Source organism: Hydra viridissima, unplaced genomic scaffold (assembly GCF_058129835.1).
Source record: "Hydra viridissima isolate aposymbiotic clone 2 unplaced genomic scaffold, HvirCarnegie_v1 scaffold_5, whole genome shotgun sequence".
Lineage (NCBI taxonomy): Eukaryota > Metazoa > Cnidaria > Hydrozoa > Anthoathecata > Hydridae > Hydra > Hydra viridissima.
Genome location: NW_028324304.1, coordinates 4,993,220 through 5,018,937, shown reverse-complemented (window position 1 = coordinate 5,018,937; position 25,718 = coordinate 4,993,220). Strand labels below are relative to the sequence as shown.

Here is a 25,718-nt window from a genome sequence, read left to right as displayed (position 1 = left end):
GGTTGTAAAAGAAAACCTACTTCGCACGAAAATTTGCTCAACAAATGAGAATAAAGTAATGAGCTGGCGATTTACATTTAAAAAATAAAGTTAAATGAAAAAACGTAACAAAATGTTAAAAAATACACAACCTAAAAGTTTTAAAAAACAATTCGAAAAACATTTTATATAATATTCAGAGGTTTTAATTTTTTGACTGTCACAATAAAAATATAAAACTAAAATGTAACATATATATAATAAATTTGACCAAAGTGAATAAAAAAAAAAAAAAAAAAAAAAAGCCAAAATGAACGTCATCGAATTCTCCCATACATTTGGATACAAAACAAAATATATTTCCGATCTAATTAACCAACGAAAAGAGAAAGTATTTCACAAAAACAAGCGTAAATATCAAAATGAACGTTAACACTAAAGCAAGTAAAAAATTTGTTAAGTATTCAAAAATAATACAAGCAGCAAAAACCTTCCGAAAGTTTACTCATCGATTACGTCACAATCATCGAGATTTTACTTTTTTGTACCAATTATCGAGACCAAGACGAATCGAGTCGCGCAGTTCCAATGTCGCTTCCCCATCTACCCTTTTAGGAGGGGGTGGCACAGACGTAAATGCTCGTCGACGAATATCATTACACTTGAACAGCATTTGAGTCTAAACCATCAAAAAATGCAAATGGAATTTTAATCAATCGAAAAAGTTACACTGGTCAACACAATTTTTGTGTTGACTTAGATTTGGTGGTTGTTTTTTGCTCAAATCGATTCGCTGATTCCAAATCTGGCTTCTTTTTTTGTCTATCACATCAACTTTTTATTCTACAACATATTCGTGTTTTATGATTAAATGGATAATAAAATTTAAAATTACAAATTGACTTCTCAGGGTGCGTCAATGAGTGAAAAAGGCTCAAAACAAAAGTTTAATACAGTCCATTGAACTGAAACGAACAATGACAAGGTAACATCGCATTTTTTTTACATACAGACATATAAACATGAGACATATTCACGTCTTGAGTGTTTCATGTCCAGACATTCTCGTTGAATATTCCAACAGTAGTCTGCCATCATGTGTATTCCCCATCGGCCTTGATATCTATTTTCCATCATTTTCAAATCTTGATAAAACCGCTCGCCATGCTCGTCGCTTACATCGAGATGGTTATTGATGGCTTGCATCTGATACACTTGCTTCTGATACACTTGCCTGTGAAGGAATTTCCTTGAAAGTAGGCACTGGTATCTCACTTGAGTGAAGTACTTGACGAATCGCTGAAGCTATATTTGGGTAATTTGTGTTTTATCTCGATTTCTTCGTATAATCAGAAGTGTTTGTGAGACAGAAGTAACAATCGTATATTTGGTTTTTTTTGCTCCCGCCATATCATAGGAGTACCAAATATTTGTCTCATCCTTGTGTTCTTTGCCTATTGTCGTAAATTTTCAACAAATGGTTTACGTATATTATGAAATGCCCACGATTTACCCTGATCACCCAGTTTAATCTTAAAGTAAGTAAACTCTTTTGACAAAGTCACTAATCTTCATACTTTGACTTGATACTGTAAAATTCCTACAAATGTAACAGAAAATTTGTCTGGAGAACTCAAACATATTTCGTATTGATAACTCATTCGTATTAATACCATTACATTGAACTGAGTGTAGTGATGATAATTGTAATCCAATACAAGTGATTTTGGATTTGGTAACGGAAACGTACTCATGAGTGTTTCTTTGACCACTCAATCCAATTACAGATGAGGTACGCTCTGATTGATTGACCACTAAACTTCCGTTGGTGGGTTGATTTTGAGGGGAATAAAGTAATAGGTGTCACCTAAAACCGTTAGTAAAGCAGCCAAAACGGCAGAAAACCCTCATAGGCTACCGTTGTTTTGGTAGAACCACGCAGCTCCCTGACACTAACCCTCATTCACTGCACAGTCAAATCAAACTGAATATAGTCCACAACCTCAAGACAAGGCCAACCACAAAGTAATGATAGGTTTCTGAAATATGTAGTAACAGGTTGGGGAAACATGGTAAATATTAAAATGTCCATAGATAAAATAACTTGATGCAATAGAAAAAAAAATTGACATTCGAATTCAGAGACCCTAATTGCCTAAAAACAACTATCAAACCCAAGTAAGAAAAAAAAAAATTGTTTTTGTTGACCAGTGTTATTTATTTGACAATATTTGGCAATCTGTGAAATGTTTACATGAAACTGCGTTTACATGGACTTTTTTTTAACCGATTAGTAAAATACTTAATTTGGAGAAATTTTTTTTTTTTTTTCCTCTCACACACAAAAAGATCTTGGGCTGTTACTATCGGTGTAGATAACTTAAAAATAATTCTAGAAGTTGCAAATGTCAAAGGCCAGGAAATAGGTAAAAAGCGACATATAGAAGCGTTGATTGTGACAAGAAAAACGTGAGGGCAGCGTTTTTCTCGTAAGAAGTTCACCTATTGGTTAAGCAAAATTAAAAATTCGTCAATATTATTTATATTAACTGATGTAATTGTAAATATGCTTGTTTCTCGACGGTGAACGAAATTTTAACTCTCATGCTGTTGTGGTCAAACTTTTGCAAGATTTTTTTTGATTTCGTTTTTTTAACGGATATACAAGAGATTACCAATTAGTCTCTATTAGGATCTTATTTCGATGATCGAAAAATATTGAAATATCTTGCATAAGTAATTCACACCAATCGTCTCATTCACGCTCATGTAAAATTTCCCCGAGATCATTAGAAACTATCGATGAGAGTTAAAATGGCTTATTAACTATTTTCCACGCTCTCTCAAAAAGCCTCTGTTAGTATTTCATCTCGATTACCAATATAATCAATCCCCTTAACTAATGATCGTTTTAAATTTAATATTATTAAATCATTTACTTGGTGTAACATCGGCCTAACAAGTATACACGCTTCCGGTTGAAGCCAAGGTTCACCATCTACTTGTACAGGAAGTTCAGCTTTCAATTCTAAATCAATCTAAAAACAGCAATTAACAACGGGAAATATTGTTGGATATATTATCATATGAACACACAAAGTAATTATTAAAAACAGCAATTAACGATGGGAAATATTGTTGGATAAATTATCATTGGAACGCATGAATTATAAAAGCTTTTACTTGAGCTCCTTGAGCAATTCTGATCGCCGTTGAAAGACCACTTTTGATTTTACCCTGCAAATATGTTAAAAATATAAATTAGTAAAGCATGTTAATATTGGTGCTATTATTACACGAGACTCTATTCATCATAGATCATTACAAAACCCTATTGCCAGACAAACTTTCAAGATTAATTTCAAGATTCAATTCCTTTCAAGAGAGCTTAATGTAAAATAAGTATTATAGAATTTTGTATTACTACCAAATTTATGAAATAAATAAATCAATCTGAAGTTTTCCTAACAAATGGAAGATAGCCTACAGCCATAAAAGAAGGTTAAATTAAGTGGAATGCAAAATTTTTTATTTGGAAAAAAAAACAACTTTATTAACTTAACAATAAATGTAATGTAAAATACGCATCTATTAGGTTTTGAAGACCTACCATATGATAAACACCTGTAAACCCAACCACCTCCAGAAGACCATCATTAAATGATTGAGACTTGAATTTCTAAACCAACATTTTAAGTGTATATAAGTGAGTTTAAAAAAAGGTTTTCTCTTTTTAACCCCATATTATAAAATAATGCTATTCAAAACTGGGTCATGGAAAATAAACATTAGAGCCATATGATGTGAAACCCATATTTTTATATGAAGAACTATTGATTACTTTAAAGGTTTCCACACAGCCCAAAAAGGTCTGATTTTGAACAAATTTCTGCCATTTTGCTGTAAACTCAAAGCGTTATGGTTGAGAGTCTTAACAATCATCTAATGTGAAACTGATTATCATGACAGGTATAAATAAAAACCTTTGTTGGAGCAACCAACTTCAGTTCATCTTCAGGTCTTGATTTCTGCAGGCAATAGTAAAAATCCTGAGCAGTACTAAATACAATAGTGTGCAAAATTTTCCAGCTAGTGACATTTTGTACTCTAATGAAGTTTTAAAAAAGGCTTATCATTTTTAATCATTATGAGATGTTAGTATGAGTTATAAAAAAAATAATGTTTGTGAATATATTTATTGTTACAATTGTAAATATAACATGTGTAAAGGTTTCCAGCCATTCTGTACGACAAGAAACATTGTTAGTCAACATGTTCTGCAACAGATTTGATTAAATTTTTATATTATTATTTTGCAGACATAACCTTTGCAGCAATAATATCCACACAACAATGTAGGATTGATATAATTAACAGATTAATGCACGCAGGTAGAGTTTTATCATATTCTTCCTTCAATGATTTGAATAATGCAGTTTTATTTGAATATCTATGCTTTTGAAACTGAAGTATTTTTTTTTTAGGTCTCTGCAAAAGAAGTTGACCAATGGATGGATTCCTTGTGTAGAGAAAATTCCCTATTCCACACTACCTCCACTGTGGTTTACAGTTCAAATTTGGTACCAAACATCATTTCTCATGCCAATAGGACATTGTACATGTTGTTGACTTTTGCTTTCAAAAGATAGGACATTGTACATGTTGTTGACTATTGCTTTCAAATAATAAGACATTGTACATGTTGTTGACTTTCAAAAAGATCAAATTTAGATTCAACTGAGAAAATAACTTTTTCCCAATCTTTGATTGTCCACTTTAAGAAATCTTTGGGAGATTAGAATTGGACCTTCTTATTCTTTTTACTGATCAATGGTTTTTTTACACTTATATAGCCAAAAAGTCTCACAAAATTAGCCTTCGTGTCACAGTATTACAACTAACATTACCTAGTCATCCTATAGCTTGCATACAATTTTGATAGCAGTTTTCTTGACATGTTCAGTTGATTTGCATTTAATGATAGAATCTATTTTTTTAGATGTTTTTCTTGGTCATTGGTGTTTAGATGTTTTTCTTGGTCATCTTGGTCATTTAAATATTTTTCTTGGTTCAAAAGGTTGTGTAAGTAGTAGACAACCTTTTAAACCATATCCACAATGGTATCTTACATTATTTATTGTTCATGGTTGATTTACAATTTTACAAGAATATTGTTCATGGTTGATTTACAATTTTACAAGAAGAATTAATGAAGCAATTTTAAGAGAAGAAATAGTGAAGGAATTTTACAAGAACAATATTCTTCTTTTGAAAATTTTATTACTCTCATGAATTTGAATGAGAACATGAAAACCTGATGTAGCAACAATCAAGATTTGTAACTTGAATGTAAATTACAGCAACAGCTGGTTTGTTCATGAGTCTTATAGTATTTATATATTACAAGAAGAACTTTCTTCTTTTGAAAACTTTATTACTCTCTCATGAATTTGGATGATCAAGAACATGAGAACCTGATGTAGCAGCATCAAGATTTGTAAATTTTATGTAAATTACAGCAACAGCTAAATGGCTTGTGCATGAGTCTTGTAGTATTTATATTGGTATTGTCACAACCAATGAAGTGGGAGAACAACTATGGCTCAGCTGATGCTGACCCTTAGTTATGCTCCAACAACTTTCTATGAACTAATTGTAAACATTCAACCCACTATTGTTGATAAACGCATCTATGAACATCCTACAGCATCAATGTATTTTATGCAGCCAAAGACTTTTGCACATGTAAATATAATAATTACAATAATAAATGCATTCACAAACATAAATAATATTATTTTCTTATATTATTTTGTTTCCTATCTCATACTAACATAATGATTATAATATATGGCCTTTTTTTAAAACAAATTAGAGTTTAAAAAGCCACTAACACAAAACTTTTGCATCCCAATGTATATTTTGTGAAAGTCTAGGCATTGATTTTCCAGCTAAAAAGTTTATCAGCTTTTCTTTTGCTAATTTTTCATTAGTAGAATGATATTGAATATCATTGTTTATTTGGAGAAAAAAAAACTTGTTATTTCAGGGTTTTATATCGATCTCATTGCAAATTTAACATACCAAGTCTACATGGTACAAAAAGCTTACATCTAGTTAGGCAATATCTCATAAGCCAATTATTTCAACTTCTTTAAAATTTATGTTTTCGTTTTCATTTTCACAATTTATTTTGTGGTTAAACCTGTTTAAAAAAAATTGTCTTAAGCAATTTAATTTAAATGAAAATTTATTTATAGCCTTTGCATTAGAGATTATAACTTTTTCATATCTCTACTGCAAAATAAATTATGGAACTTTATTTTGCACAGAAATCTATTCATTACTGTACAACATACTAGATGAGTTGAAAGATATTTTAATTGAAATAACGTCACATTTTAGATAAACTTTTGTTAATTAATATTGAATCAAAATGAGAAAGCAGAAATGACTAAAAACCTCATCAGCATCTTTACCCCATGGATCTGCACCACCACCCCAACTGAAGAAATAAAAATAAAAAAAAAAATTAAATTTGTGATACGGCTGGAATTACAAACAAATACTCGAATTTTGTTTCTTACCTGTTAATATTTACTATGGCTAATCCTTGGATTGAAGGAATTTTACATTCTTTGCCATCCACCTAAATATTTATTCAGTTTAATACTTAAATTTTCTCAAACTTTTTTCACAATTTTTTTTTTCTTAAAAAAAAAAAAATTGTAAAAAAAATTGTAAAAAAAATACTTTTAATTTATTTTCATAAACAGAACCTTTCACTGATGCTAAAGATTTACCTTTAAAGTAAGTTTATTTTGCAGATCCGCCATATTACTTTTGGTGAGTCTACGAAGACCAGCTTTAAAGTAGACTCCTTTGTTATGCATCCTTAAAATTTGATATCCATTTAAATCAACAAAGAGAAATCTTGTAACAAACAATAACATTTTAAATGATGAAGGTTAACCTGCTACTAAACTTTTCTGGATTTTCTTCTCTTGATAAATGAAATTCTAAACACAGTTCTGCATCTATACCAATGCTAAAATAATTATTCATTGGAACTAAATTGGTAGGCTCCTTCTTTGAATTGGAAACACCATAAGGATTGTCAAAAACAACATTCCATCTAAACATATTAATTACAACCTTAGAGTAAGAAATTAATGCAAAAAAGCAAATAGAACTATAGCACAGATTAAAAACATACAATTTACATATATGGTATATGCTTTTTTGTTGTTTCAAAATTATTAAATTGTGTTAGCTTCGTATGTTTTTTCACATGAAAAAAAAATTAACATGTAAATCCTTTTAATATGCAACTTTCTTTTAACAAAAATGAACCAAAACATAAAAATTTCTTAAACCGAACCGATCAAACATTACTACTTCAGCAGTATCAACCAACTGCAAAATATTAAGAGGAGATTCACCAGTATAGCCTGCCCCCCAGTTCAGCACACGTGAAAGATCATTGCCTATGTCAAGAAAAGTCTTTTCATGATAAGAAATAATGAAAAAAAGAAATGAAAAAGTGGAATATGAATGATTATTTAAAATCTCATACCAGTTCCCAGAGGAAGAAGAGCAGATGCTGGTTGCTTGCATTTTAAAATATTGTAAGAAATCTCATCCAAACATGACAAGACCCATCCAAATGTTCCATCTCCTCCACATATAAGAATTCGAAACTGTTGGAGATTTCGAAACATGTATAAGCTAGAAAATTAATTTTATCCAGTACGAAGAAATTAAAAGAAACAAAATTATATATATATATATATATATATATATATATATATATATATATATATATATATATATATATATATATATATGTATATATATATATATATATATATATATATATATATATGTATATATATATATATATATATATATATATATATATATATGTATATATATTCAATAAGTAGTACTTAGCACAACACAATTCTAATACTAAACACATGTAACATTTACTGACGCAGGTAATGGTCCTCCTTGTAATAAGTCAACCACTTGAAAAGGGTTAAGAAGTCGTTTGAAAGTTGTAAGTAGCTTTTCACCTTGTCCTCCCCCACTTTTTGAATTAACAAGAACCAACAATGGAGTAACACCTTTACTTATATAGTCCTCCTATATAATTTTGTAAAAATTTGTACGTACCCAGCACATATTACACATACAATTACACATAATTATGCATTTTAGTTCTTAAATGAAATTTTAAAAAAACAGAAAAAAATGTGGAGAAAACATAAAAAAAGAATTTTGTAACTTTTGTTGAACTTCAAAGCAGACTTCTATTATTTCATTCTAAAGATTTTTAAGAAGATTTTATCAGCATGATTACCAACTTTTTACCTCAATCTCAGATAAAAAACTTGAAAACAAAGTTTTGCCATCGACTATGATCTTTTTAACTTTTGAAGATAACTTTTCAAGGGTTTTCTCTGAATTAAAAGATATAACTGCCCCACCTATAAAAAGAAAGTTAAAATTATTATAAAGCTTAAACTCTTTATTTATATATATGTAGAAACTAAAAAAAAAACAACAAAAAAACAATCTAGGAACTTAAAAATTATTAAGTAGTAAAGTTAATGTAAATAACAAAATCATAAAAAAAGGTTCACCATTGTTAGGAAAAAAAGCTTCCAACTTCATGTCATTCTCCCCTAAATTTGAATTTTACAATATTATTTTGTAAAAATCAAAAATTAAGACTATCAAACATAAATATATTATTATTTTGTAAAAATCAAAAATTACGACTATTAAACATTAAAAAAAAAAAATAAAACAAATATTAAAAAGAGAAACTTACATCCACCTAAGGCATTAGAAAGAAGAGCAATATATTTATCTTTAGGCAAATCTGTTGGTAAATTTCCTATAAAAAGAGAATATTCGGACATAGGTTCCTTTTTTGGTTGAAGATAAAACCGTGTTGCATCCTTTGACTACAAACAGAAAATAAAAAAATAGTATCAAAATTAAAATAATAAAAATGTTGAATAACTCAACTAATAATTTATCCACTCTTTATTAATATCACAAATATTACATGATTAGTATTAAAAAATAAACACAATTTTTATATTTTTAACTTAATTATGTTTCAAATCACCATTTAAATATTGCAATGAGTTTGACTTTTTTACAAAATAACAAAAAAAATTGTTGTTGTTTTTTTTTACCAAAAAACAATTCTAATTTTGTAGAGAAAAAGGCTTTTTTTCTTTTTTATTATTAAAAGTAAAACTTGTAATTATTACATTTTGCTGTGAGAAGAAAAGAAAAAATTTAACATTTTTAGTAATAAATAAACTGAACGATTCTTTCATTTTTTTTTTTTTTACAAAACAATCTTTACAAGTTAGAAAATTTTCTACAAAAAAAAAAAAAAAAAAAATGAGGAGTCAATTTCTTCTCTGTTAGTTATAAACTAAAAGAGAAAAAATGACTCTTCACTTTCTGACACCTCAGTTTTCTTTACTTAAAACATCACAAAGAAAATCAATATCCCCACAAAATACACACAACATTCACTTATTTCACTAGGAGAAAACTAAGCCATAGAAAATTGAATGTACACAATTGAAGACCACACTGGAAAAACAATCAAGCTACATTTTTGCTTTTTTTGGGTTTTTGTCCCCTGTTATATTCGGCTACAGTTTAACTATATAATAATTGACTATATAACTAGAAAACCAATCAAATTACACAGATATTTAGCTTAACAAATAAGTGAGCTATGTTGTTTTGAAGTTTAAAATCTAATTTACTCAAAACAATAAAAATGTAGCTTGATCCTTTTTCCTTTTTCTTCAATTTTTTTAAAATAATAAACCTAAAAACAAAGCATCAATTTAAAAGCATATTTAAAAGCGCTAACTTTTAACTGTTTGATAATTTGTAAATTATGATAATTATTTTAAAATTATGATACTTGTATAAAAATCATTCTAAAAACTCTTTTAAAAAGGTTAAATATTATGAAAAAAAATTTTTTCACTAGTTTTAAGCAGAAACCTATTTATCATTTATTACAACTTTTATCGAAACAAAACTTTGTTATAAAAATGTTGGAAACTTTATTTTATAAACAAACAAACAAAAAAAGAGGAAAAATTAACAAGAAAATTAGCCTGCCTCAAATTCTTTAACAACTTCGTCATACAACGATTCATTGTATTGTAAATAAGACTCCATTACTAAATGCAAAACGATAATAAAATGTAAGAACTAAAAAAATACTCCACTTTGTACATTACAACCATCCACATCCATTATCAACCATTATGGCATCAATCCTAGGACAAATTATAGAAAAAATAAACAGCTTCTATTTAAGAACCTAAAATCTAATAAAACCATCCTACAAAATACAACATGGAAATACAAATACAAATACAACATGGACTGCTACTGCAACAGCATAAGAGGTTCTGAACTTACACAAGAAATCAGTGACCAATAAAACAAATACAAAAACATTACCAAAATCAGTTTCAAGCTTCATTCTTGTTATAGAAAAATCCAGAGAACATTTGTCCTTAAAAAAAAAAAAAAAAAAAACATCTAGAGTTACTCATTGTATTTAAAATCAGATTTTTATTCAGTTTTTATCTATTGGTTCAGTTTAAAAGGGTTTCGTTTTCTACTTTACCAATCTGCAGTTGAAATATCTTACTTTGAGCTGGAACTGCTCTAAAGCGTTTTTGACTATATCATTCACAGAAGATTTTGAATTTATTTTTAAGTTCACTCTTGATATCCCAGAACTGAAACAAAAATGAATTAACTTTGTGTTTCCATGGTGTAAGTTAAAGTTTAAAATACAAAGACAAATGCGGCTATCAGAATTAATCCTAAAATACTACTTTAAATAACTATTCATTAAAAAAATTAAATAGATAGATAAAACAACTTTTAAAAAATTTCTGATTAAACAAAACATACATGGACACCAACAGAAGTATATATGGACACATTCTACTAAATTAGTTTTAAAATTTTCTTCCAACTCAAAAAAACAAGTTTATGCTTTGGTTTTTTATGATGAAATTATTAAATCATAAAATTTATAAATATCAATTATTAATTAAATATAAATCAATATTCTTAAGAAAAATATTTGTTAATCCCAACGAAGAAAATGAATACAAAAAAAAAAAATCCTGATGCAAAAATGGTGAAATTTTAAAAATCAAATCCCTTTCATGGAAGACTACTGTTAAAATTAGATCAGGAAAAATAAGCTTGGTGTGAAAACTAACAAATGACAGCCATTTTTTAGCAGTTGAGGATAAATGATCACATTTGGCTGCATAAATTGAGTAAATTCAAATTAAAAAAAATTTTTTAATCATTTTTACAACAAGCAAGAAACTGTTTTTTTTTTCTACATTTTTTTTTTTTACATTATTATTTTTTTTTCTACATTATTATATTTTTTTCTACATCACTATATTTTTTTCTACATAAAGTACCTCATAGAAAGAAGAAAAAGCAAAATAATTTATACTTACTTGATATTTCCTGCATAAATGGTCATATTAATCTCATTGGCCTTCAAACATTAAAAAAAAGAATGTATACATTTAAAAATAAACTGAATGAATGAGTCAACTATAAAAATATATACAATACCCTATGATTCCAACTTAAATATTATTATAGTATAAACTTTGTTACAGTAGTTATTACAATAACTACTGTAACAACATTTACACTTTAATAAACTATAACTATACTATAATAAATTATTTAAATATTTGTGCAACAAAAAGTTTCAACTTGCAAATGTAAAAAAAATTCTAATTTCAAAAATCAAAATTTTACTTCATGTCTTAAAAATATTTTTTGATGGCAAACAGGATAAATATTGGAGAATATTTCATCTTGATGCAAGACAATTTCATTTTCTAAAAAAAACAGAATGACGCATGATGATGGTACCATGATCAACTTTATTTACACTGCCACATGTTCTGAATTTTAAACAAAAAAAAGTAGAAGCCAGTTTTCATTAGAGAAAAGTTTAATAAATGAGGGCATTTTGCATGTTTGCAAAATGAATTTTTTGTAAAATTTAAACAAAATAATAAACCACAAAGATGTATATATTCTAAGATAAAGTATTTAAATAAATAAACATAAATAACAAAGGATGAATACCAAAACATATAAAGGTATCAATACAAACATACTAAAACATGCAATAAAGATTAAGAAATTCAGTTTTCTGCATTTTTTTTCTTTTTAAAAGATTGGATTAACAGCTACTTTGCTAGTAGGTATTCTTTCTTTTAGGGATAATCCTACTAGTGAGCTGTATCACAATTGGTGTGTGCAATAAGCCCACCACTTGTAAATTAATGATAAAAAAATCTGTTTCCTTTATACAATTCTCTAGTCTCATCACTACAAATCCACCAAAATACTTTTCACAATTCTGCAAGTAAGTTCAAAACTCAAGCTAATATCTTGATATCTTTTAAATTTCAGATACATTGGTAAGCTTAAAGAATCAATTTTGACATTGCTTATATTTTTTTAGTAATAATGTCAATGGTAAAGGCAATAATTTTGATTGAATGAATAGCTGTACATGAGTTATATTTTTGCATTTAATCTAATACTAATGAATATTTTTCTAATTGTGAATTTATGTAACTGAAACTTTTATGTGATGAACCATATGAAACCACATAAAATGCAGAAAACTCCCATGAAGAAAATATTAAGGTAAATAGCGACCCTTTAAAAACAACTTGACGTGCATCTCAATATTAACGTCTTTTAATTGATGTTGCACAGCAAACATAAGATATGACTGCTATGATGAATTTAAAAAAGTCTTTGAGTTAAGTCTTCTCTTTTTTAATTTTTTTATTTTTTAAAGATAAGATTTCACTTAAAATGTTTTTAAAATATATTTACTGTAAATACACAGAACTGCACAGAAATGTTTTTATATGTAATTTTAAATGTTGATATTTAACAGTCATGAATCATTTTCACTTTATACTTTTTTTTTTGAATTTAGGATGGTGTGTTAACTCTAAAATTAAAGTCAGCAATATAAACATTCTGTAACATCTGGAGACAAATTACAAGATCATTATATTTTAGAAAACATTAAAAAATAGATTTTCACAAAGCATCAAGGTTTTTAAGAAAGATATTAAATAAAGACTGGTCCAATTGGTCTTATTGAAACATATTTAAAATATTGTTTTGTTTGGTGATTTTCTTCAGGGAGTAATAAGGGACTTCACATGTTGTGATAAACTCACTTCAGTAGAATTTGTAGGACAGAATACAGTTAGGAAAGTTTTTTAATTTTCTTTTTTTTTTTTAATCTCCTAATATTAATTAGTAAGATATTTTAATTTGTAAAAATATATGCAAGCAACAACTTTATTTTCTGAGGGGTTAAAATAAAGGATATCTAAGTGTACAAATAAAGTAGACCATGATAGTAACATGAAATAATACAGCAAAACCAAAAAGATTGCTCTACCTGATATAAAGATTTAAAAAAAAAATCTTTATGTAAGAGTTGTAATAACTTATACCATAATTATCAATTCCTGCTAGATGATATTTGGAACTGTCTTCTGTTATGTTAAAGCATTTTAGAGCAGAAGCCTAAAAGTTTAGAAAACATTTTGTGAATAAAAATATATTTATCGTTATCAAAAAGCTATAAAAACTCAATTATTTCATTCCTTTGAATGAGAGTTCAGTTTAAAACATATAATACTTGGTCAGTGTGCTTAGAGAAAAAAAAAGTATTAGTTACAAAAGTTGAAAGACAAATATAAATAAAATTTTACAATTATTACATCACGTAAGTTAAAATTTAATCTGGCAAAGTTTCATTTAATAAAAATTTTTCTTTGCACTGGGCAATTGATGGCCAAAACACACTTAAAACATTTTAATTCTAAATGATACAAAAATGGTGCAAGGCACTATGGTAATCACTATGGTAATTACAATCGTAATCATTATAGTAATTGTTAAAATAAACATAAATTCAGTTTTGTTTGAGTTGAATTTATATAAATAGTAATATTTAATAATATGGACAGAAATTATTACAAGGACATCTGCAACTGTCGAATCCTTTGAAAATGATACATATCTCCAACAGTTTGGATTATTCACAGCACCCTCAAAAATTTGACAATCGTGATCTAAAAAAATGATAAAGATGAGACTAATAGGTAGCCATTAAAAAGTAAAAAAAAAAACATCTTTTAACTTTGAACCTTAATAATTTAAGTGCAAATTACAGTGCAAAAAAAAAAAAGGATCCAAAATGAAAATAACAAATGAAAATGAGATAAAATTGTATGATACTTACCACTATTAGAATCATTGGTTAAGCTATCTAAAGAAACTAAACAAAACAACATAAAAGAACATTATTACATCATTATAACGAATCAGAGATAGAAATAAATTTTATACTCCTTTATTTTATAAGCTTAACAAAAAAAGTTGTAAAACATTTTTAAGATTATTTTCTTGTAAATTTTGTCTCCTAAGCAGTTCTTAATTTTGATAGTTGTATAGCATAGCAAAATTTTTATAAACTTATTTCCAAAAAGTTTCTTATTATAGTTAAGATTAATAAGATGGTTAAGGTTATACAATTTAATATCTGGCCGCATATGGTTTCTTAACTTAATATTTGGCTGGATAATAAATGAAAAATTTACAGTGCATTACTAGTTTATTAATTGGTTAAAATTGTAGAAAATCTACCTAAATATTCTGTAGGTTTTGAAAATAAACTGTGTGAAGAAAATTGTTTGACTGCGTAAGGTGGCAAAATGAAAGTGTAAAGTATTCCAAAGTCACATCTTGGATTAAATTGACTTGCACAGTAGGAATGCACCTAAAAAAAAAAGCAGATAAAAAGATATCATCAAAATAAAAATTATAAAAAAAAATTTTAATTAAAATTTAAAAATTATAAAAAATAAAAAAATATTAAAAATGTAATAAAATTATAGATATCAGTAAAGTTGATACAAAAAATGATTTTTTTTTATAAGAAAAATCAATGAGAACAATGAAAGTAGAAAAGAAATTATTACTGTATTAAGACACCATGAGCAACGTAATCCAGTTAAGCAGTCTACACTGCTGCAACCCTTTGCACAAACTTGACATTTGGAATAAAGTGGTAGGTGTCCTTCAGACCAATGATGCTTTGGTTTGAGTAATTTCTAAATTTAACATTAAATTTCATGTTCACATTCAAAAAATAGAAACAGGTTAAATAAGAGTAATATTTTCAAAAAATAATTTTGAGAATGGGGGAGGGGGATACTCTTCATTATTATTGTAGTTTGCTTAGACAATTTTATTTTTAGTGTTTTGTCTCTCTAAACAATTTGCATTAATGGATAATGTGGCAACATTAATATTTTTTTAAGGAAAAAAATACATATAAACTTTATTTATATTATAATCTAATTTAAATTGGGGAAATTGACTTTTGAAAAAATAATCTGCAAATACTTAAACATTAACTGATATAAAAACAAAATTAAATTAAAAAAATCAATAAAAAAAAATTGATTAAACTAAAATAACTGTTAGTAAATAATTAAAAAAAAAAAAAATTTTGTACCTTGGAAATGGTAGAGGTATATGATGATATTATTTTGCAGTTATGCACAATATTCTTTCGACAATGGCTATGTATATAATATGTACAAACTAAAGGGAGGGAGAAAAAATTCCAAAAATAATAACTTAATAATTATAAGTATTAAATAAAAAAATTTCAAACAAATGTTAACTAATTCTATGTTTTCAACAAAACTTTAAAACAATTGAAATACTAAATTAACTATATCTATAATTAATTTTGTATTTCAGCAAGTTTAGCTAATAACTGAAAAATTAATTTAAAAAAATTAATTTAGAAATTTAATTCATTAATCTAAAGTAAATTAACTTCTACAGCTATTTTTCTGTAAAATGTAAAAGCAAAATAATATAGAGATAAACTAAATAACCTTGATTAACAAGCAAACCTATCTATAAATATTAATCTTTTATAATGCTACAGGAGCTAAGAACTTATCTGTGTTGAATCATTTCTGTCAAGCATTGAAATTTAAAAAAATATTTATTATATTAAAAATATTTATTATATTAAAAATATTTAACTCTAACAACCTTCACATGCAAAAGATTGAGCATTGTCAATTCGAAGTCGACAAACAGCACAATACTTTTTCTTGGAACTACTGCATGCTACTAGAGTGTGTGCTTGAGGAATCTAAACCAATAATTATATATCTAAGTATTGCAATACCAAATGTTAATAAGATAAAACAACCAGAAAAAGGAACAAAATGTAACCTGTATTGGAGTTGAACCTTTGACATTGCAAGGGGTAACTATATTTGGTTGACATTTTTCATGAGAAACAAACCCACATACTGAGAGAAATAAATAAAATGAAATTCATCATATTATATAAACTTTACATAGTAAAAAAACAAATCAACAGCGAAACAGAAATTGGCCAAAACAGAAATTGGTCAAACCAGAAACTGAAAATGATCAATTTTTTTCTTAAAAATGAAAAGATCCTTGTATAATTTGAGAATACATACACTTTTAAATTTTTGTCATAAAGTTATGATAAATTTTTGAAATACTTAAAGATTGAAAGTATTTTAACAGTTTAAAATGTTTGAATAGTTAAAAAGTAAAAATTTTTTACTTCTTTGCTCAAATATAAAAGGAAGAAAATGTAGCATCTGGCAAAAGACTGAGATTTTAATAAGAGAAACTTCAAAGCCTTAGTTTTTCTAACTTTCTAGCTTACAAATAATGTGTATGCACCTATTTCCGCTGCTTCAGTTTATCACAAAACGTTTGAAATGTTTTGATACAGTACCGCTATGTATTGTTCTTTTGAAGAACTTTTAAAAAAAAGGTATAAAACTAATTTATTCATTTATTAAACAATTGATAATAAAAAACATAATAAAATTAATAAATTAATTTTAAATTATGTTTATTATGTAAGAAATTAAACTATATTAATTTAAACTAACAACTTAACTAAATTAATACTAACAATAGATAATGTGTATGTTACTTTACAGCCATTTCACACTGTTACATGACATTTGACCCTTTTAATATCATCATCATCAGTCTAGAGCTTTTTTAGTTACATCATAGTGACAAAAGATTTGAAACAATTTATCAGATATCAAGAAATTATTTTGATTCAGTTCACTTGATATCTTGTAATGATGCCAAAAAGCTCCAACATATTGCCATAACGTGCTTTTTCTTAATCCATGTAAGTGCAAGAAAATCTTTAAGTTTTTAAATTGACCGGTAGGAAGTGCATCCTATATTATTTCTTTGATTAAAATGCAACTTTGTTCACTTTTAGGCAGTTTTCGAAGTTTGTTCTTGGGATTTCAAGAAGACTATCATAAATGGCAGTGCTTTTGAAGAAACTTTTTTGAGATCAATAATTTTGGGACAGCTCCAAATACATCAGAAAAAGCACCTCAAAAATGTAAGTGATAGGCTAACCATAGCAAGCTGCAACCAACAGTTGTCCCTAGAATTTTGCAAGCTCCAATAAGTCTACCAGTGTTTGATACTTTTGTTTTATGTCAACACATGCCAATCAAGCAATTCACATTACCATGATTTCAAACACTTAACTAAGCATAAAGTTAGCATAAACATAAAAGTGCTAGATTCTAATATATAACTGTATAATTATATACTGTTCTAAAAACAATTTTGTTCTTTAATCAGTAAAAAAAAATTATTAGTTTTCTAGAAAGCTCCCAAGTCATATGCAGTGATGAGTAAATTTCCAGAAAGCTCTGGAAATTTGTAAACTTTTTTTGCTAAATTTTATTTATAACATTAGATCTATTTCCTTTGTACTTTTCCAGAAATCAGCAGCTCATAAAAAAAAGCGGGTAAACTGAAGCCATAAGAAATTGCTTGGGACAGCAGGATGATTTCTATATTAAAATAAAATTGAATAAAATTAAATAAAATTGCTAGATTGTAATATTGAAGAGAAATGGTAGTTGAATTTACAGTAACTTTTAGAACTCTAACATTTCAAACACTTTTACACTGATTTGCCAAAATTTCATGGCTCTTGGGTGACCACTAAATATTATCTAAATGACCTAAATATATTTTTAATAGGTTCCATGATAACACACAAAAAGACATTTTCAGTTTGGTACTAACATTTTAAAATGTTTTTGTCTTACTGGACCAAAATTAACACACTACTGCTCAGACCAAACTTATAAATATTTAAGATATCTTCTATCAACCAAAAAGCTGTTCCTTGATTGTTTCAAATCATCAGAAAGAATAACAGTAGATTTGTATGAATCCTGATGATAAGCAACAGAAACAACTTTTTTTTTGATGAAAATTATTGAACGAACATTAACTTTCTACAACAGACATCAAAAAAAAAAAAAAAGTCAAAATCTCAACTTATTCTCATACCTTTTAGAACTTTTTAATAGTTTTTCAAGGAGTTAAGCTTCACTAAGTTGATTTAAAGACAGTTGAGAAACCAATTGCAAGAAACTTTTTAACCTATGTACTTAACTATTAACTATTATTTACTTATTATTTAACTATTGGTAATTTTACTTATCATTAATCAACAAGAATTTTTTTCACAAATGAGTGACAAAAAGACTTTTTCTTAATGTTTTTTTCTTTCTTTTTTCAATCTTTTTCTCTTAAAATAACCAAACTTTTTTTTTGATTTTTCAAACTTTCTTTAAATTTTATTTGGTATTCAGTCTGTGCCTTTAAGAACCTTGTGATTAAAACAATTAGTTATTTTTACTGCCTTAACAGATTTGTTGTAATGGACAATTATTCAATTGGAATAATCATATCTTTCTATATCACATTAAAAAAGTGACTATCTTCACAGCATACATACAACATAAGCATTCATTACTTGAATAGAAACAGTTTCAATTAAACTGAACTTTTAGTCTTTTTTACAAGAAAGCCCTGTTTTATTTTATGGCATAACTAGAATATACAGAAAGTTTTTAGAAACTGAAGTTTTTTTTTCTATATCAAGTGGAATCTTTTATTTCCATAAAATGAATCTAAATTCAACAATTATCTAAAATAAAGTGATTGGTGCTACATTATTCTTAAGAACTGGAAAGCTTTAGCTTCCAATTAAATATTTGGTTTCTCATTCACTAAGTGTCTAGAGTACAGTGTGGAATGGTTGTTTAATAAAATTCAATCTTTCAACAACAAAAAAATGGTCTCAAAAAAGAAAACATGTAAAAAAAAATAAATTGAAAAAGAATAAAAATAGAAAGAATAAGAAAAAATAAGAGGAATGAAAAACTTACTTGAACATTGTAGGCCTTGATTGGCGAGGCCCCAAAGTAAATCTGAACAATGATGGCAGTATGTTGGTTTGTGAAATGATTTCAGCTTTAGATCATGACCAGTATCATCTAGCACACTTTCTAACATTTTTATTCTAAATCTAGAATGTATCAATCCATGATAACAACTAGAAAAAGCAACAGTAAAGAGAAAGTTTTTTTTTTTTTTTTTTTTTTTTTTTCATTTCAAACATAAATAACAAATAATAGCATAATATTTCAAACATAAATAACAAATAGTAACAAATAATATTCAATGATTAACCAATATATTTTGACAAACAATTTTTCAAAATGACAATTACAATCTTTCCTGAGGTTGTAATTGTAATGAATTATTTGAAAAGTATTAAGGAATACTTCCTCCTCCATACAATCATTAAGCATCCTATCTGCATCGTTAGTGAAAACAATCACATTTTACTGATTTTAAAGTCCACAAAACATCTTTTAGATATTAGAATCAATCTTAGAGCCAGAAAGAATGAAATCAAATGTTTCCTAACCTAATGAGAGTGCACTGTTAACAAAACTTGAATATTTTAGTTTAATGACAATGATGAAATAATGATAAAAGTTCACTTCATGACATTCAAGCTTTGAAACAGCACTAAAAAATTTAAACCAAAATAAAGAGCTAAATAACATTTTTTTTTTTAATGTTATTCACAAATGATTCTAAAAATTCCCTTCAACATTTAACAATGGAACGCCAACTTCATTAAGAAAAAAAAATTAAACCGTCTGTGTATTTGCAATACCATGGCCAAATATTAAATTACAGAAAGGAAAGCAAAAATAAATCATGCAGCATACTAATTTCTTTCATACAAGTCTTTTACAGAAATTTAAAAAAACAGAATGCCAGTTTCAAAAAACACTATTTGAACATCTTTGGTTATTTGACCCGTTTTTCCACTTTTTGAGTTCGCTTTTTCTCTTTCTCTGATCGTTCTAATTTCTTTAACTTTTCTTTTTCTCTATCTAGCTTATCACGTTGTTTTTTCTCTTCGCTAGCTTTTTTTTGTTTTTCTCTTTGTTCATTTTGTTTATTGATGACATCTTGCACATTGGTATTGACAAAATTTAAAGTTACAGAAAACATTTATTTTTCATACTTTTTATATTTATTACTTTTATACTTTTTGTCAGTGCATCAAAATTATACTTAAAATATTTTTCTATCCACTACTTTTTCTCAATGTATCAAGATTACACTAAAATTATTTTATTGTAATAAAAGTTATAACATCATAATCAAAATATTTTATTGCAATGAAAATCTTTATTTGAAAAAAGTTTTACTTTCATTCCAAAAAATGTTCAATTTGGACGTCCGTAAGTAACTTATTGGAACAAAACACTAACAAAAATGTCTAATCTTTTTATTAGATTAAGCATATTTTATAACAAATTCAATTTATATATAATTTAATATATAAAAATACTACTTATTAAAAGGTAACAATGAAAAGATACTGGGTAAAGTTGAGTTTTTTTTAACTCTGTTTTCATTGCTATCATCATCTTCACTAAAAAATTAAACATCAGGTTTTTTTTGTTAAAGTTTATATGAAGTTAAAAACCAAATAGCATCCAATCTAGTGTATATCTTATATAAAAAATCTGGTTGCAACACATTTTATTGTTTTCAACATTATACATGCCACAAGGATAAAGACTTCAATGCAGAAAGAAAAAAAAAAGCTATCTTTGTATATAAACACTTCCATTTTTATGTTTATTTTTTACAAGAAAATTTTGTATATGTTTTATAGCAAACATCTTTATCTTAATTAATCTTTTTTTTTTTCAGCTTCTTCATTTTTTGCACATAAATCAGCTTGAAATACTCCATTATTAATTTTTCGAAAGTTATTTTATAAAAAAATATTAATTAACTAATGTTATTAAGTTCGTATCTCCAGTCTTTTAACTTTCTCCATTCTTCTAACTAGTACAGAGACCCTTTCTTTCCAAATGGTTTTTAAAGGGAAATTTCTTACTCTACTGTTCCATTAATTCTTATTTTCAATCATTCCTTTTCTACAATTGTTTATATCATTTTACCAAAAGAGCAGGTGATACTTAGGTGATAAAAAAAAACATGCCTATTAGAAGTGTTAATATTATAAGAACTGCAAAAAACATTAACACAACCTTTAATAATTCAAAAATCTGAGATAAACTCGATGTCAACCAAATTATATCAAATAAAGAAGCCATTTTACCAGGCTTTTTTAAAAACTAATTCAAGATGTATACAAATACATTTTACATCTTTTGCATGCTCAAATATTTAAGTATAGACTTTTATTTTACATGCACATTTGATAAAATAAAAAGAATAAAGTTTTTCTTTAACAGTACAAAATCACCTTTCATCATCTCCTGATACTTCAGCATACTGTTCAAGCAAACGGGTTTTAATTCCATTGCTGTCAATATCAACAAATGCTTTTTTCTTTTCACTATCAATTTTTTGTTGTTGTTCAATTAATGTTTTAATTTTATCCTCTTTCAAAGTTTCAACATTTCCTATTTCTTTATTTTTAAGTTGGTCTGATATTTGAAACTGATGCCAATGTTCTACTAGCTCATTAATTGTTTCAGAAACATCACTTTCCTGAACCACAGAAAGAAATAAAACTGTTAAATTTAAAAAATTACAAACAAATGTACACATGTGTACAAAAGTAAATAGGTTATACAAAACAGTTAGAACTATTTAAAAACATGAAAAAAAAATTGTCTCAGTTCCAATTCATTAAAACAAAACCTAATATATATTAGCAACAAAAATGTTTTTAAAGCAAACCTCAGATTAATACTGGCAAACAAAAGCTATTCACAAGATATATTTTTATCATATTGCATCCTATTTGAGTTGGCATATACAAATAAATTAAACATAGATCTTACCAAAACATCAGAAAGTACATCATTTAGACTTTCCTTCAACTCTTTTTCATTTGAAAAATCGTGAAGAATTCCTTTTATATATTCTGAATAAATTTCTTCATCTAATCCAATTATCTTTAACTTTTGACAGAGATAATCATCAAATGTTTTTTCTGCCATTGACCATCTATGTATATTAGATATGTAATAGTTATTAGATATATAGTATTTATCTAGCTACATGAATGTAATATACATATACTCAAACATAAATATAAAAACAAAATATATTCAATAATAACAATTTTAGAAAATTTCAATTCATTACAGTTAATGTAGATCTTTAATTTTTTTTAATTTTTTTTTTTGTAATTCTTTAAATAAACTAAGTTAATAAAGTAAACTAAGTTGAAAATGAATGAAACGATTATTGAAAATAATGTGATAAATCCAAATAGTTATTTAAAAACAAATGCAATTACATATAAATACATTCTACTAATAAATAAGTTATTTAACTATAAAATTTGTGCGTATGTATATGCCATTGGTAATTACTTTACAAAAATTATAACAATATTTAAGTTATTTGCATACATAATAATTTATACATACACTCAAACACATATATACAGACATACAATACATATATTTAAAAGCAATATTTTAAGTTGTGAGCAAAATGTTTCGATTGCATCATTACTACACTACAAACATATATACTGTATAAAATTGAGCTATTGCCAGTTAAATGTTTGGTGTTCAACAACTGAGTTACATAAAAATATTATTTTCTGCATTAAAAAATGGAGAGATTTTTTACTTTTTTAATTTTATCTATGTAATAAGTAACTGCTAATTTTATTTTAAAAATAATAGTTAGAAATTAGTCTATAACAACAACTTAAGTTTGATTTTTTAAAAATTAATATCTAAACTTTATAAGGAATTTTCTACGAAACAGTAAAAGATAGAAAACTTTAACTTAAAATAGATAAAATATTAAACTTCAAACAACATTTCAACTTAATATACCATTAAATTTTTGACACTACACTAAATATTGAACATTTGTAAACATTTATTTTTATTTTGCTTTCTATAAAACTGACTGTATACATGATTTATGTATCAGTTGAAGAAAGCATTACATACATACATACATACATACATACATACATACATACATACATACATACATACATACATACATACATACATACATACATACATACATACAAAAATGTGTGCAGGACAATTAGATGATGAGATAGAAGCTGCTATTATCTGTATTCAGATAATTTGATTGAAACCATTGTTATTTTAAAGAAGAGCAATTTACCTGGATGTGCTTAGACTTATGTTGCATAAATTCCCACACATCTACCCATCTTGTATAACACCATGCTTGACGGTGAAATAATTACGCTTTAGGCTATTAAGTTATCTAATGAAAGCAGGCCATATTCTGCAGCTGCACATCATACATTAAGTTTACCTACACTACGTACACGATGCAAGATTTTAAATCTTTTGAAGAAAAACGGAGTGTTATTTGAGTTTTACAAAATTCTTATAAACATTTTTAGTTAATGATTTTTACAATATCTATGATGTAATCAAAACACGCTGCTTGAACTTACAAATAATATCCTTTTACATATATGTACATAAATGACTGAGGTAGAAGCCCTCTAATTAAGCAGACAGCCCCACTGACCCGTTTCGGAAAATCTTATCCAGCATGTTAATAATTTCTTTTAAGACATTACGAGTTTGTTTGTTTTTTTTTCTGTTTTTTTTTTTTAGCAATAAAAACGGTAATTGCATCTATATTTTCCGTCAACGTCACGCCTATTATTTAGTAGCCCGTTCGTTAATATTTTATTTAACCGCAACCCCCAAGCGACAACAACAACTGAGTCAAAATTAAGATTAAACGTGGCTTTCAATAACAAAGTTTTGTTACGTAGCCGTCGCGCTACACTAGTGCAAAAATTATTATGAAAACGTTTATGGAAATACTTTTCTGCGCGACTGTTTTGTGGTTAAATTACACTCAAGGATAGATATACTTTAATACATTAAAGAAAAACGCTCCAGCTCAAAACCGTTTTGATTTTGAACATTCAGTAAACTTTTCGTTAACTTGCTTAGAAAAAAAAACACTAAAGAAAAGATGGTTTATGAAAGGTTTATGCAATCGAATTAATTCAATTTAACTATAATATAAAAATCTTTTGCTGAGACTATGGAGACGTTTATCTTTTTGAGTGGCCCCGACAAGCAAGAGAAATATAATTTGTAAAGCGTCGGTGGAGAAATACAAAAAATTTGTTAAAAAACAAGCTTCGGAAAAAAAAATTTCAATCTTACGTTATAGTATATAGAGGTCGCTTTACGATTCTTCTGAGTCAAAAAAGAAAAAAAAATGAAAAAGTTAAAAAAATTAGAAAACTCTGCATAGAAATGAAATTTATGTATTTGAGCGGAAAAAATTCCTCTAAAAGTTTTTGTGAAAAATTTGACGTATTTTTTTTTTTAATACTCATCATGCTTTGATGCTCGTGATGCTTTTTTTGTTGAACAATAAAAACGATTACAAGTTGGAACACTTAAAGAATATATAACTTTTAATCGAAAATTCTGAAACACATCTCAAGAACCGTTCTTACATTGAATTTGTACAATCAAATGCAACGTCAAACAAACTCTACGTCAAAGAAATGATACAGCAAACAGTAAGTTTAAAAGATCCACAATAAAAATTTTCAAAAAAAAGAAAATTTTTCCATTAAAATGGGAAACAAGAAGGCAAGCTGTACAGTTTTGTTTTTAAAAATTTGATTTATTGTAAAAATTAAAGTTTAAAATTATAATAAAATAAGATATGACGTAGCAATTGAGATGAACTGCGACTTTAGTTAATTGCGATTTAAATTTCTTGGTTTAAAAGTAATGATTTTTTTTTTTATCGCCGAGTTGAAACGGAATGTTTAAAATAGTTACGTGCCAATATTTTTTTAATTTCATTATTACCGATTGCATATATATGCTAGAATAAGAAATAATCTTAAATATTGCTCTACGGTTAAATATCATCGATATATTGTTGCTACCAACGTTTTCAAGAACAAACGCACAGAGAAATATCTCTGAATTTGGTGCCAGTATGCAGGACATAAACTTTGGAGGTTAGAAGTCAGAGACAGTCTCCCTTAACCACCTCTTCATTTCACCCTCCCCCCCCTTGCTCTCCTAAAAAATATTAATTGGTCTCTCGTTTAGGAGACTTAAACTTAAAATTATAAACGTAACGATTCAAGAAAAAATAGCACGTTAAATAAC

The 25,718-nt window shown here is 26.8% G+C and overlaps 2 protein-coding genes and 1 long non-coding RNA gene across 5 annotated transcripts; 1 reads left to right on the top strand and 2 right to left on the bottom strand.

Annotated features, from left to right (window-relative positions):
* On the bottom strand, window positions 1–19,618 carry LOC145188553 (diacylglycerol kinase theta-like). Of its 2 annotated transcripts, XM_090087348.1 has the most exons (28): window positions 19,431–19,618; window positions 16,393–16,472; window positions 16,207–16,309; window positions 15,653–15,741; window positions 15,114–15,245; window positions 14,779–14,911; window positions 14,375–14,410; window positions 14,110–14,204; window positions 13,581–13,653; window positions 11,842–11,924; window positions 11,529–11,569; window positions 10,691–10,781; window positions 10,498–10,552; window positions 10,150–10,211; window positions 8,819–8,954; window positions 8,628–8,669; window positions 8,356–8,471; window positions 7,976–8,127; window positions 7,556–7,707; window positions 7,361–7,466; window positions 6,953–7,114; window positions 6,783–6,873; window positions 6,567–6,628; window positions 6,442–6,484; window positions 3,590–3,658; window positions 3,163–3,216; window positions 2,919–3,017; window positions 1–658 (listed from the first exon to the last, which is right to left on the bottom strand). In XM_090087348.1, exons 1-28 carry the CDS (start codon window positions 19,555–19,557, stop codon window positions 503–505), a joined length of 2,640 nt encoding a protein of 879 aa, XP_089943474.1. In that variant the 5' UTR covers window positions 19,558–19,618; the 3' UTR covers window positions 1–502. The 2 variants fall into 2 exon arrangements, with proteins under 2 accessions (XP_089943474.1, XP_089943475.1); XM_090087349.1 differs by lacking the exons at window positions 10,150–10,211; window positions 10,691–10,781; window positions 11,529–11,569; ... (8 more) ...; window positions 16,393–16,472; window positions 19,431–19,618 and adding an exon at window positions 10,260–10,310 and having other exon boundaries at window positions 2–658; window positions 10,498–10,532.
* Window positions 1,134–4,582, top strand: LOC149888122 (uncharacterized). Its single transcript, XR_016452479.1, has 3 exons — window positions 1,134–1,294; window positions 4,299–4,370; window positions 4,464–4,582. It is a non-coding gene; the product is annotated as an uncharacterized LOC149888122 (long non-coding RNA).
* Window positions 19,619–20,268: 650 nt separating the features above from the next.
* Window positions 20,269–24,199, bottom strand: LOC145189471 (coiled-coil domain-containing protein 43-like). Of its 2 annotated transcripts, none has more exons than XM_090087350.1 (5): window positions 23,713–24,199; window positions 22,392–22,557; window positions 21,848–22,095; window positions 20,949–21,001; window positions 20,269–20,549 (listed from the first exon to the last, which is right to left on the bottom strand). In XM_090087350.1, exons 1-5 carry the CDS (start codon window positions 23,751–23,753, stop codon window positions 20,368–20,370), a joined length of 690 nt encoding a protein of 229 aa, XP_089943476.1. In that variant the 5' UTR covers window positions 23,754–24,199; the 3' UTR covers window positions 20,269–20,367. The 2 variants fall into 2 exon arrangements, with proteins under 2 accessions (XP_089943476.1, XP_089943477.1); XM_090087351.1 differs by having other exon boundaries at window positions 24,014–24,057.
* Window positions 24,200–25,718: the final 1,519 nt, after the last annotated feature.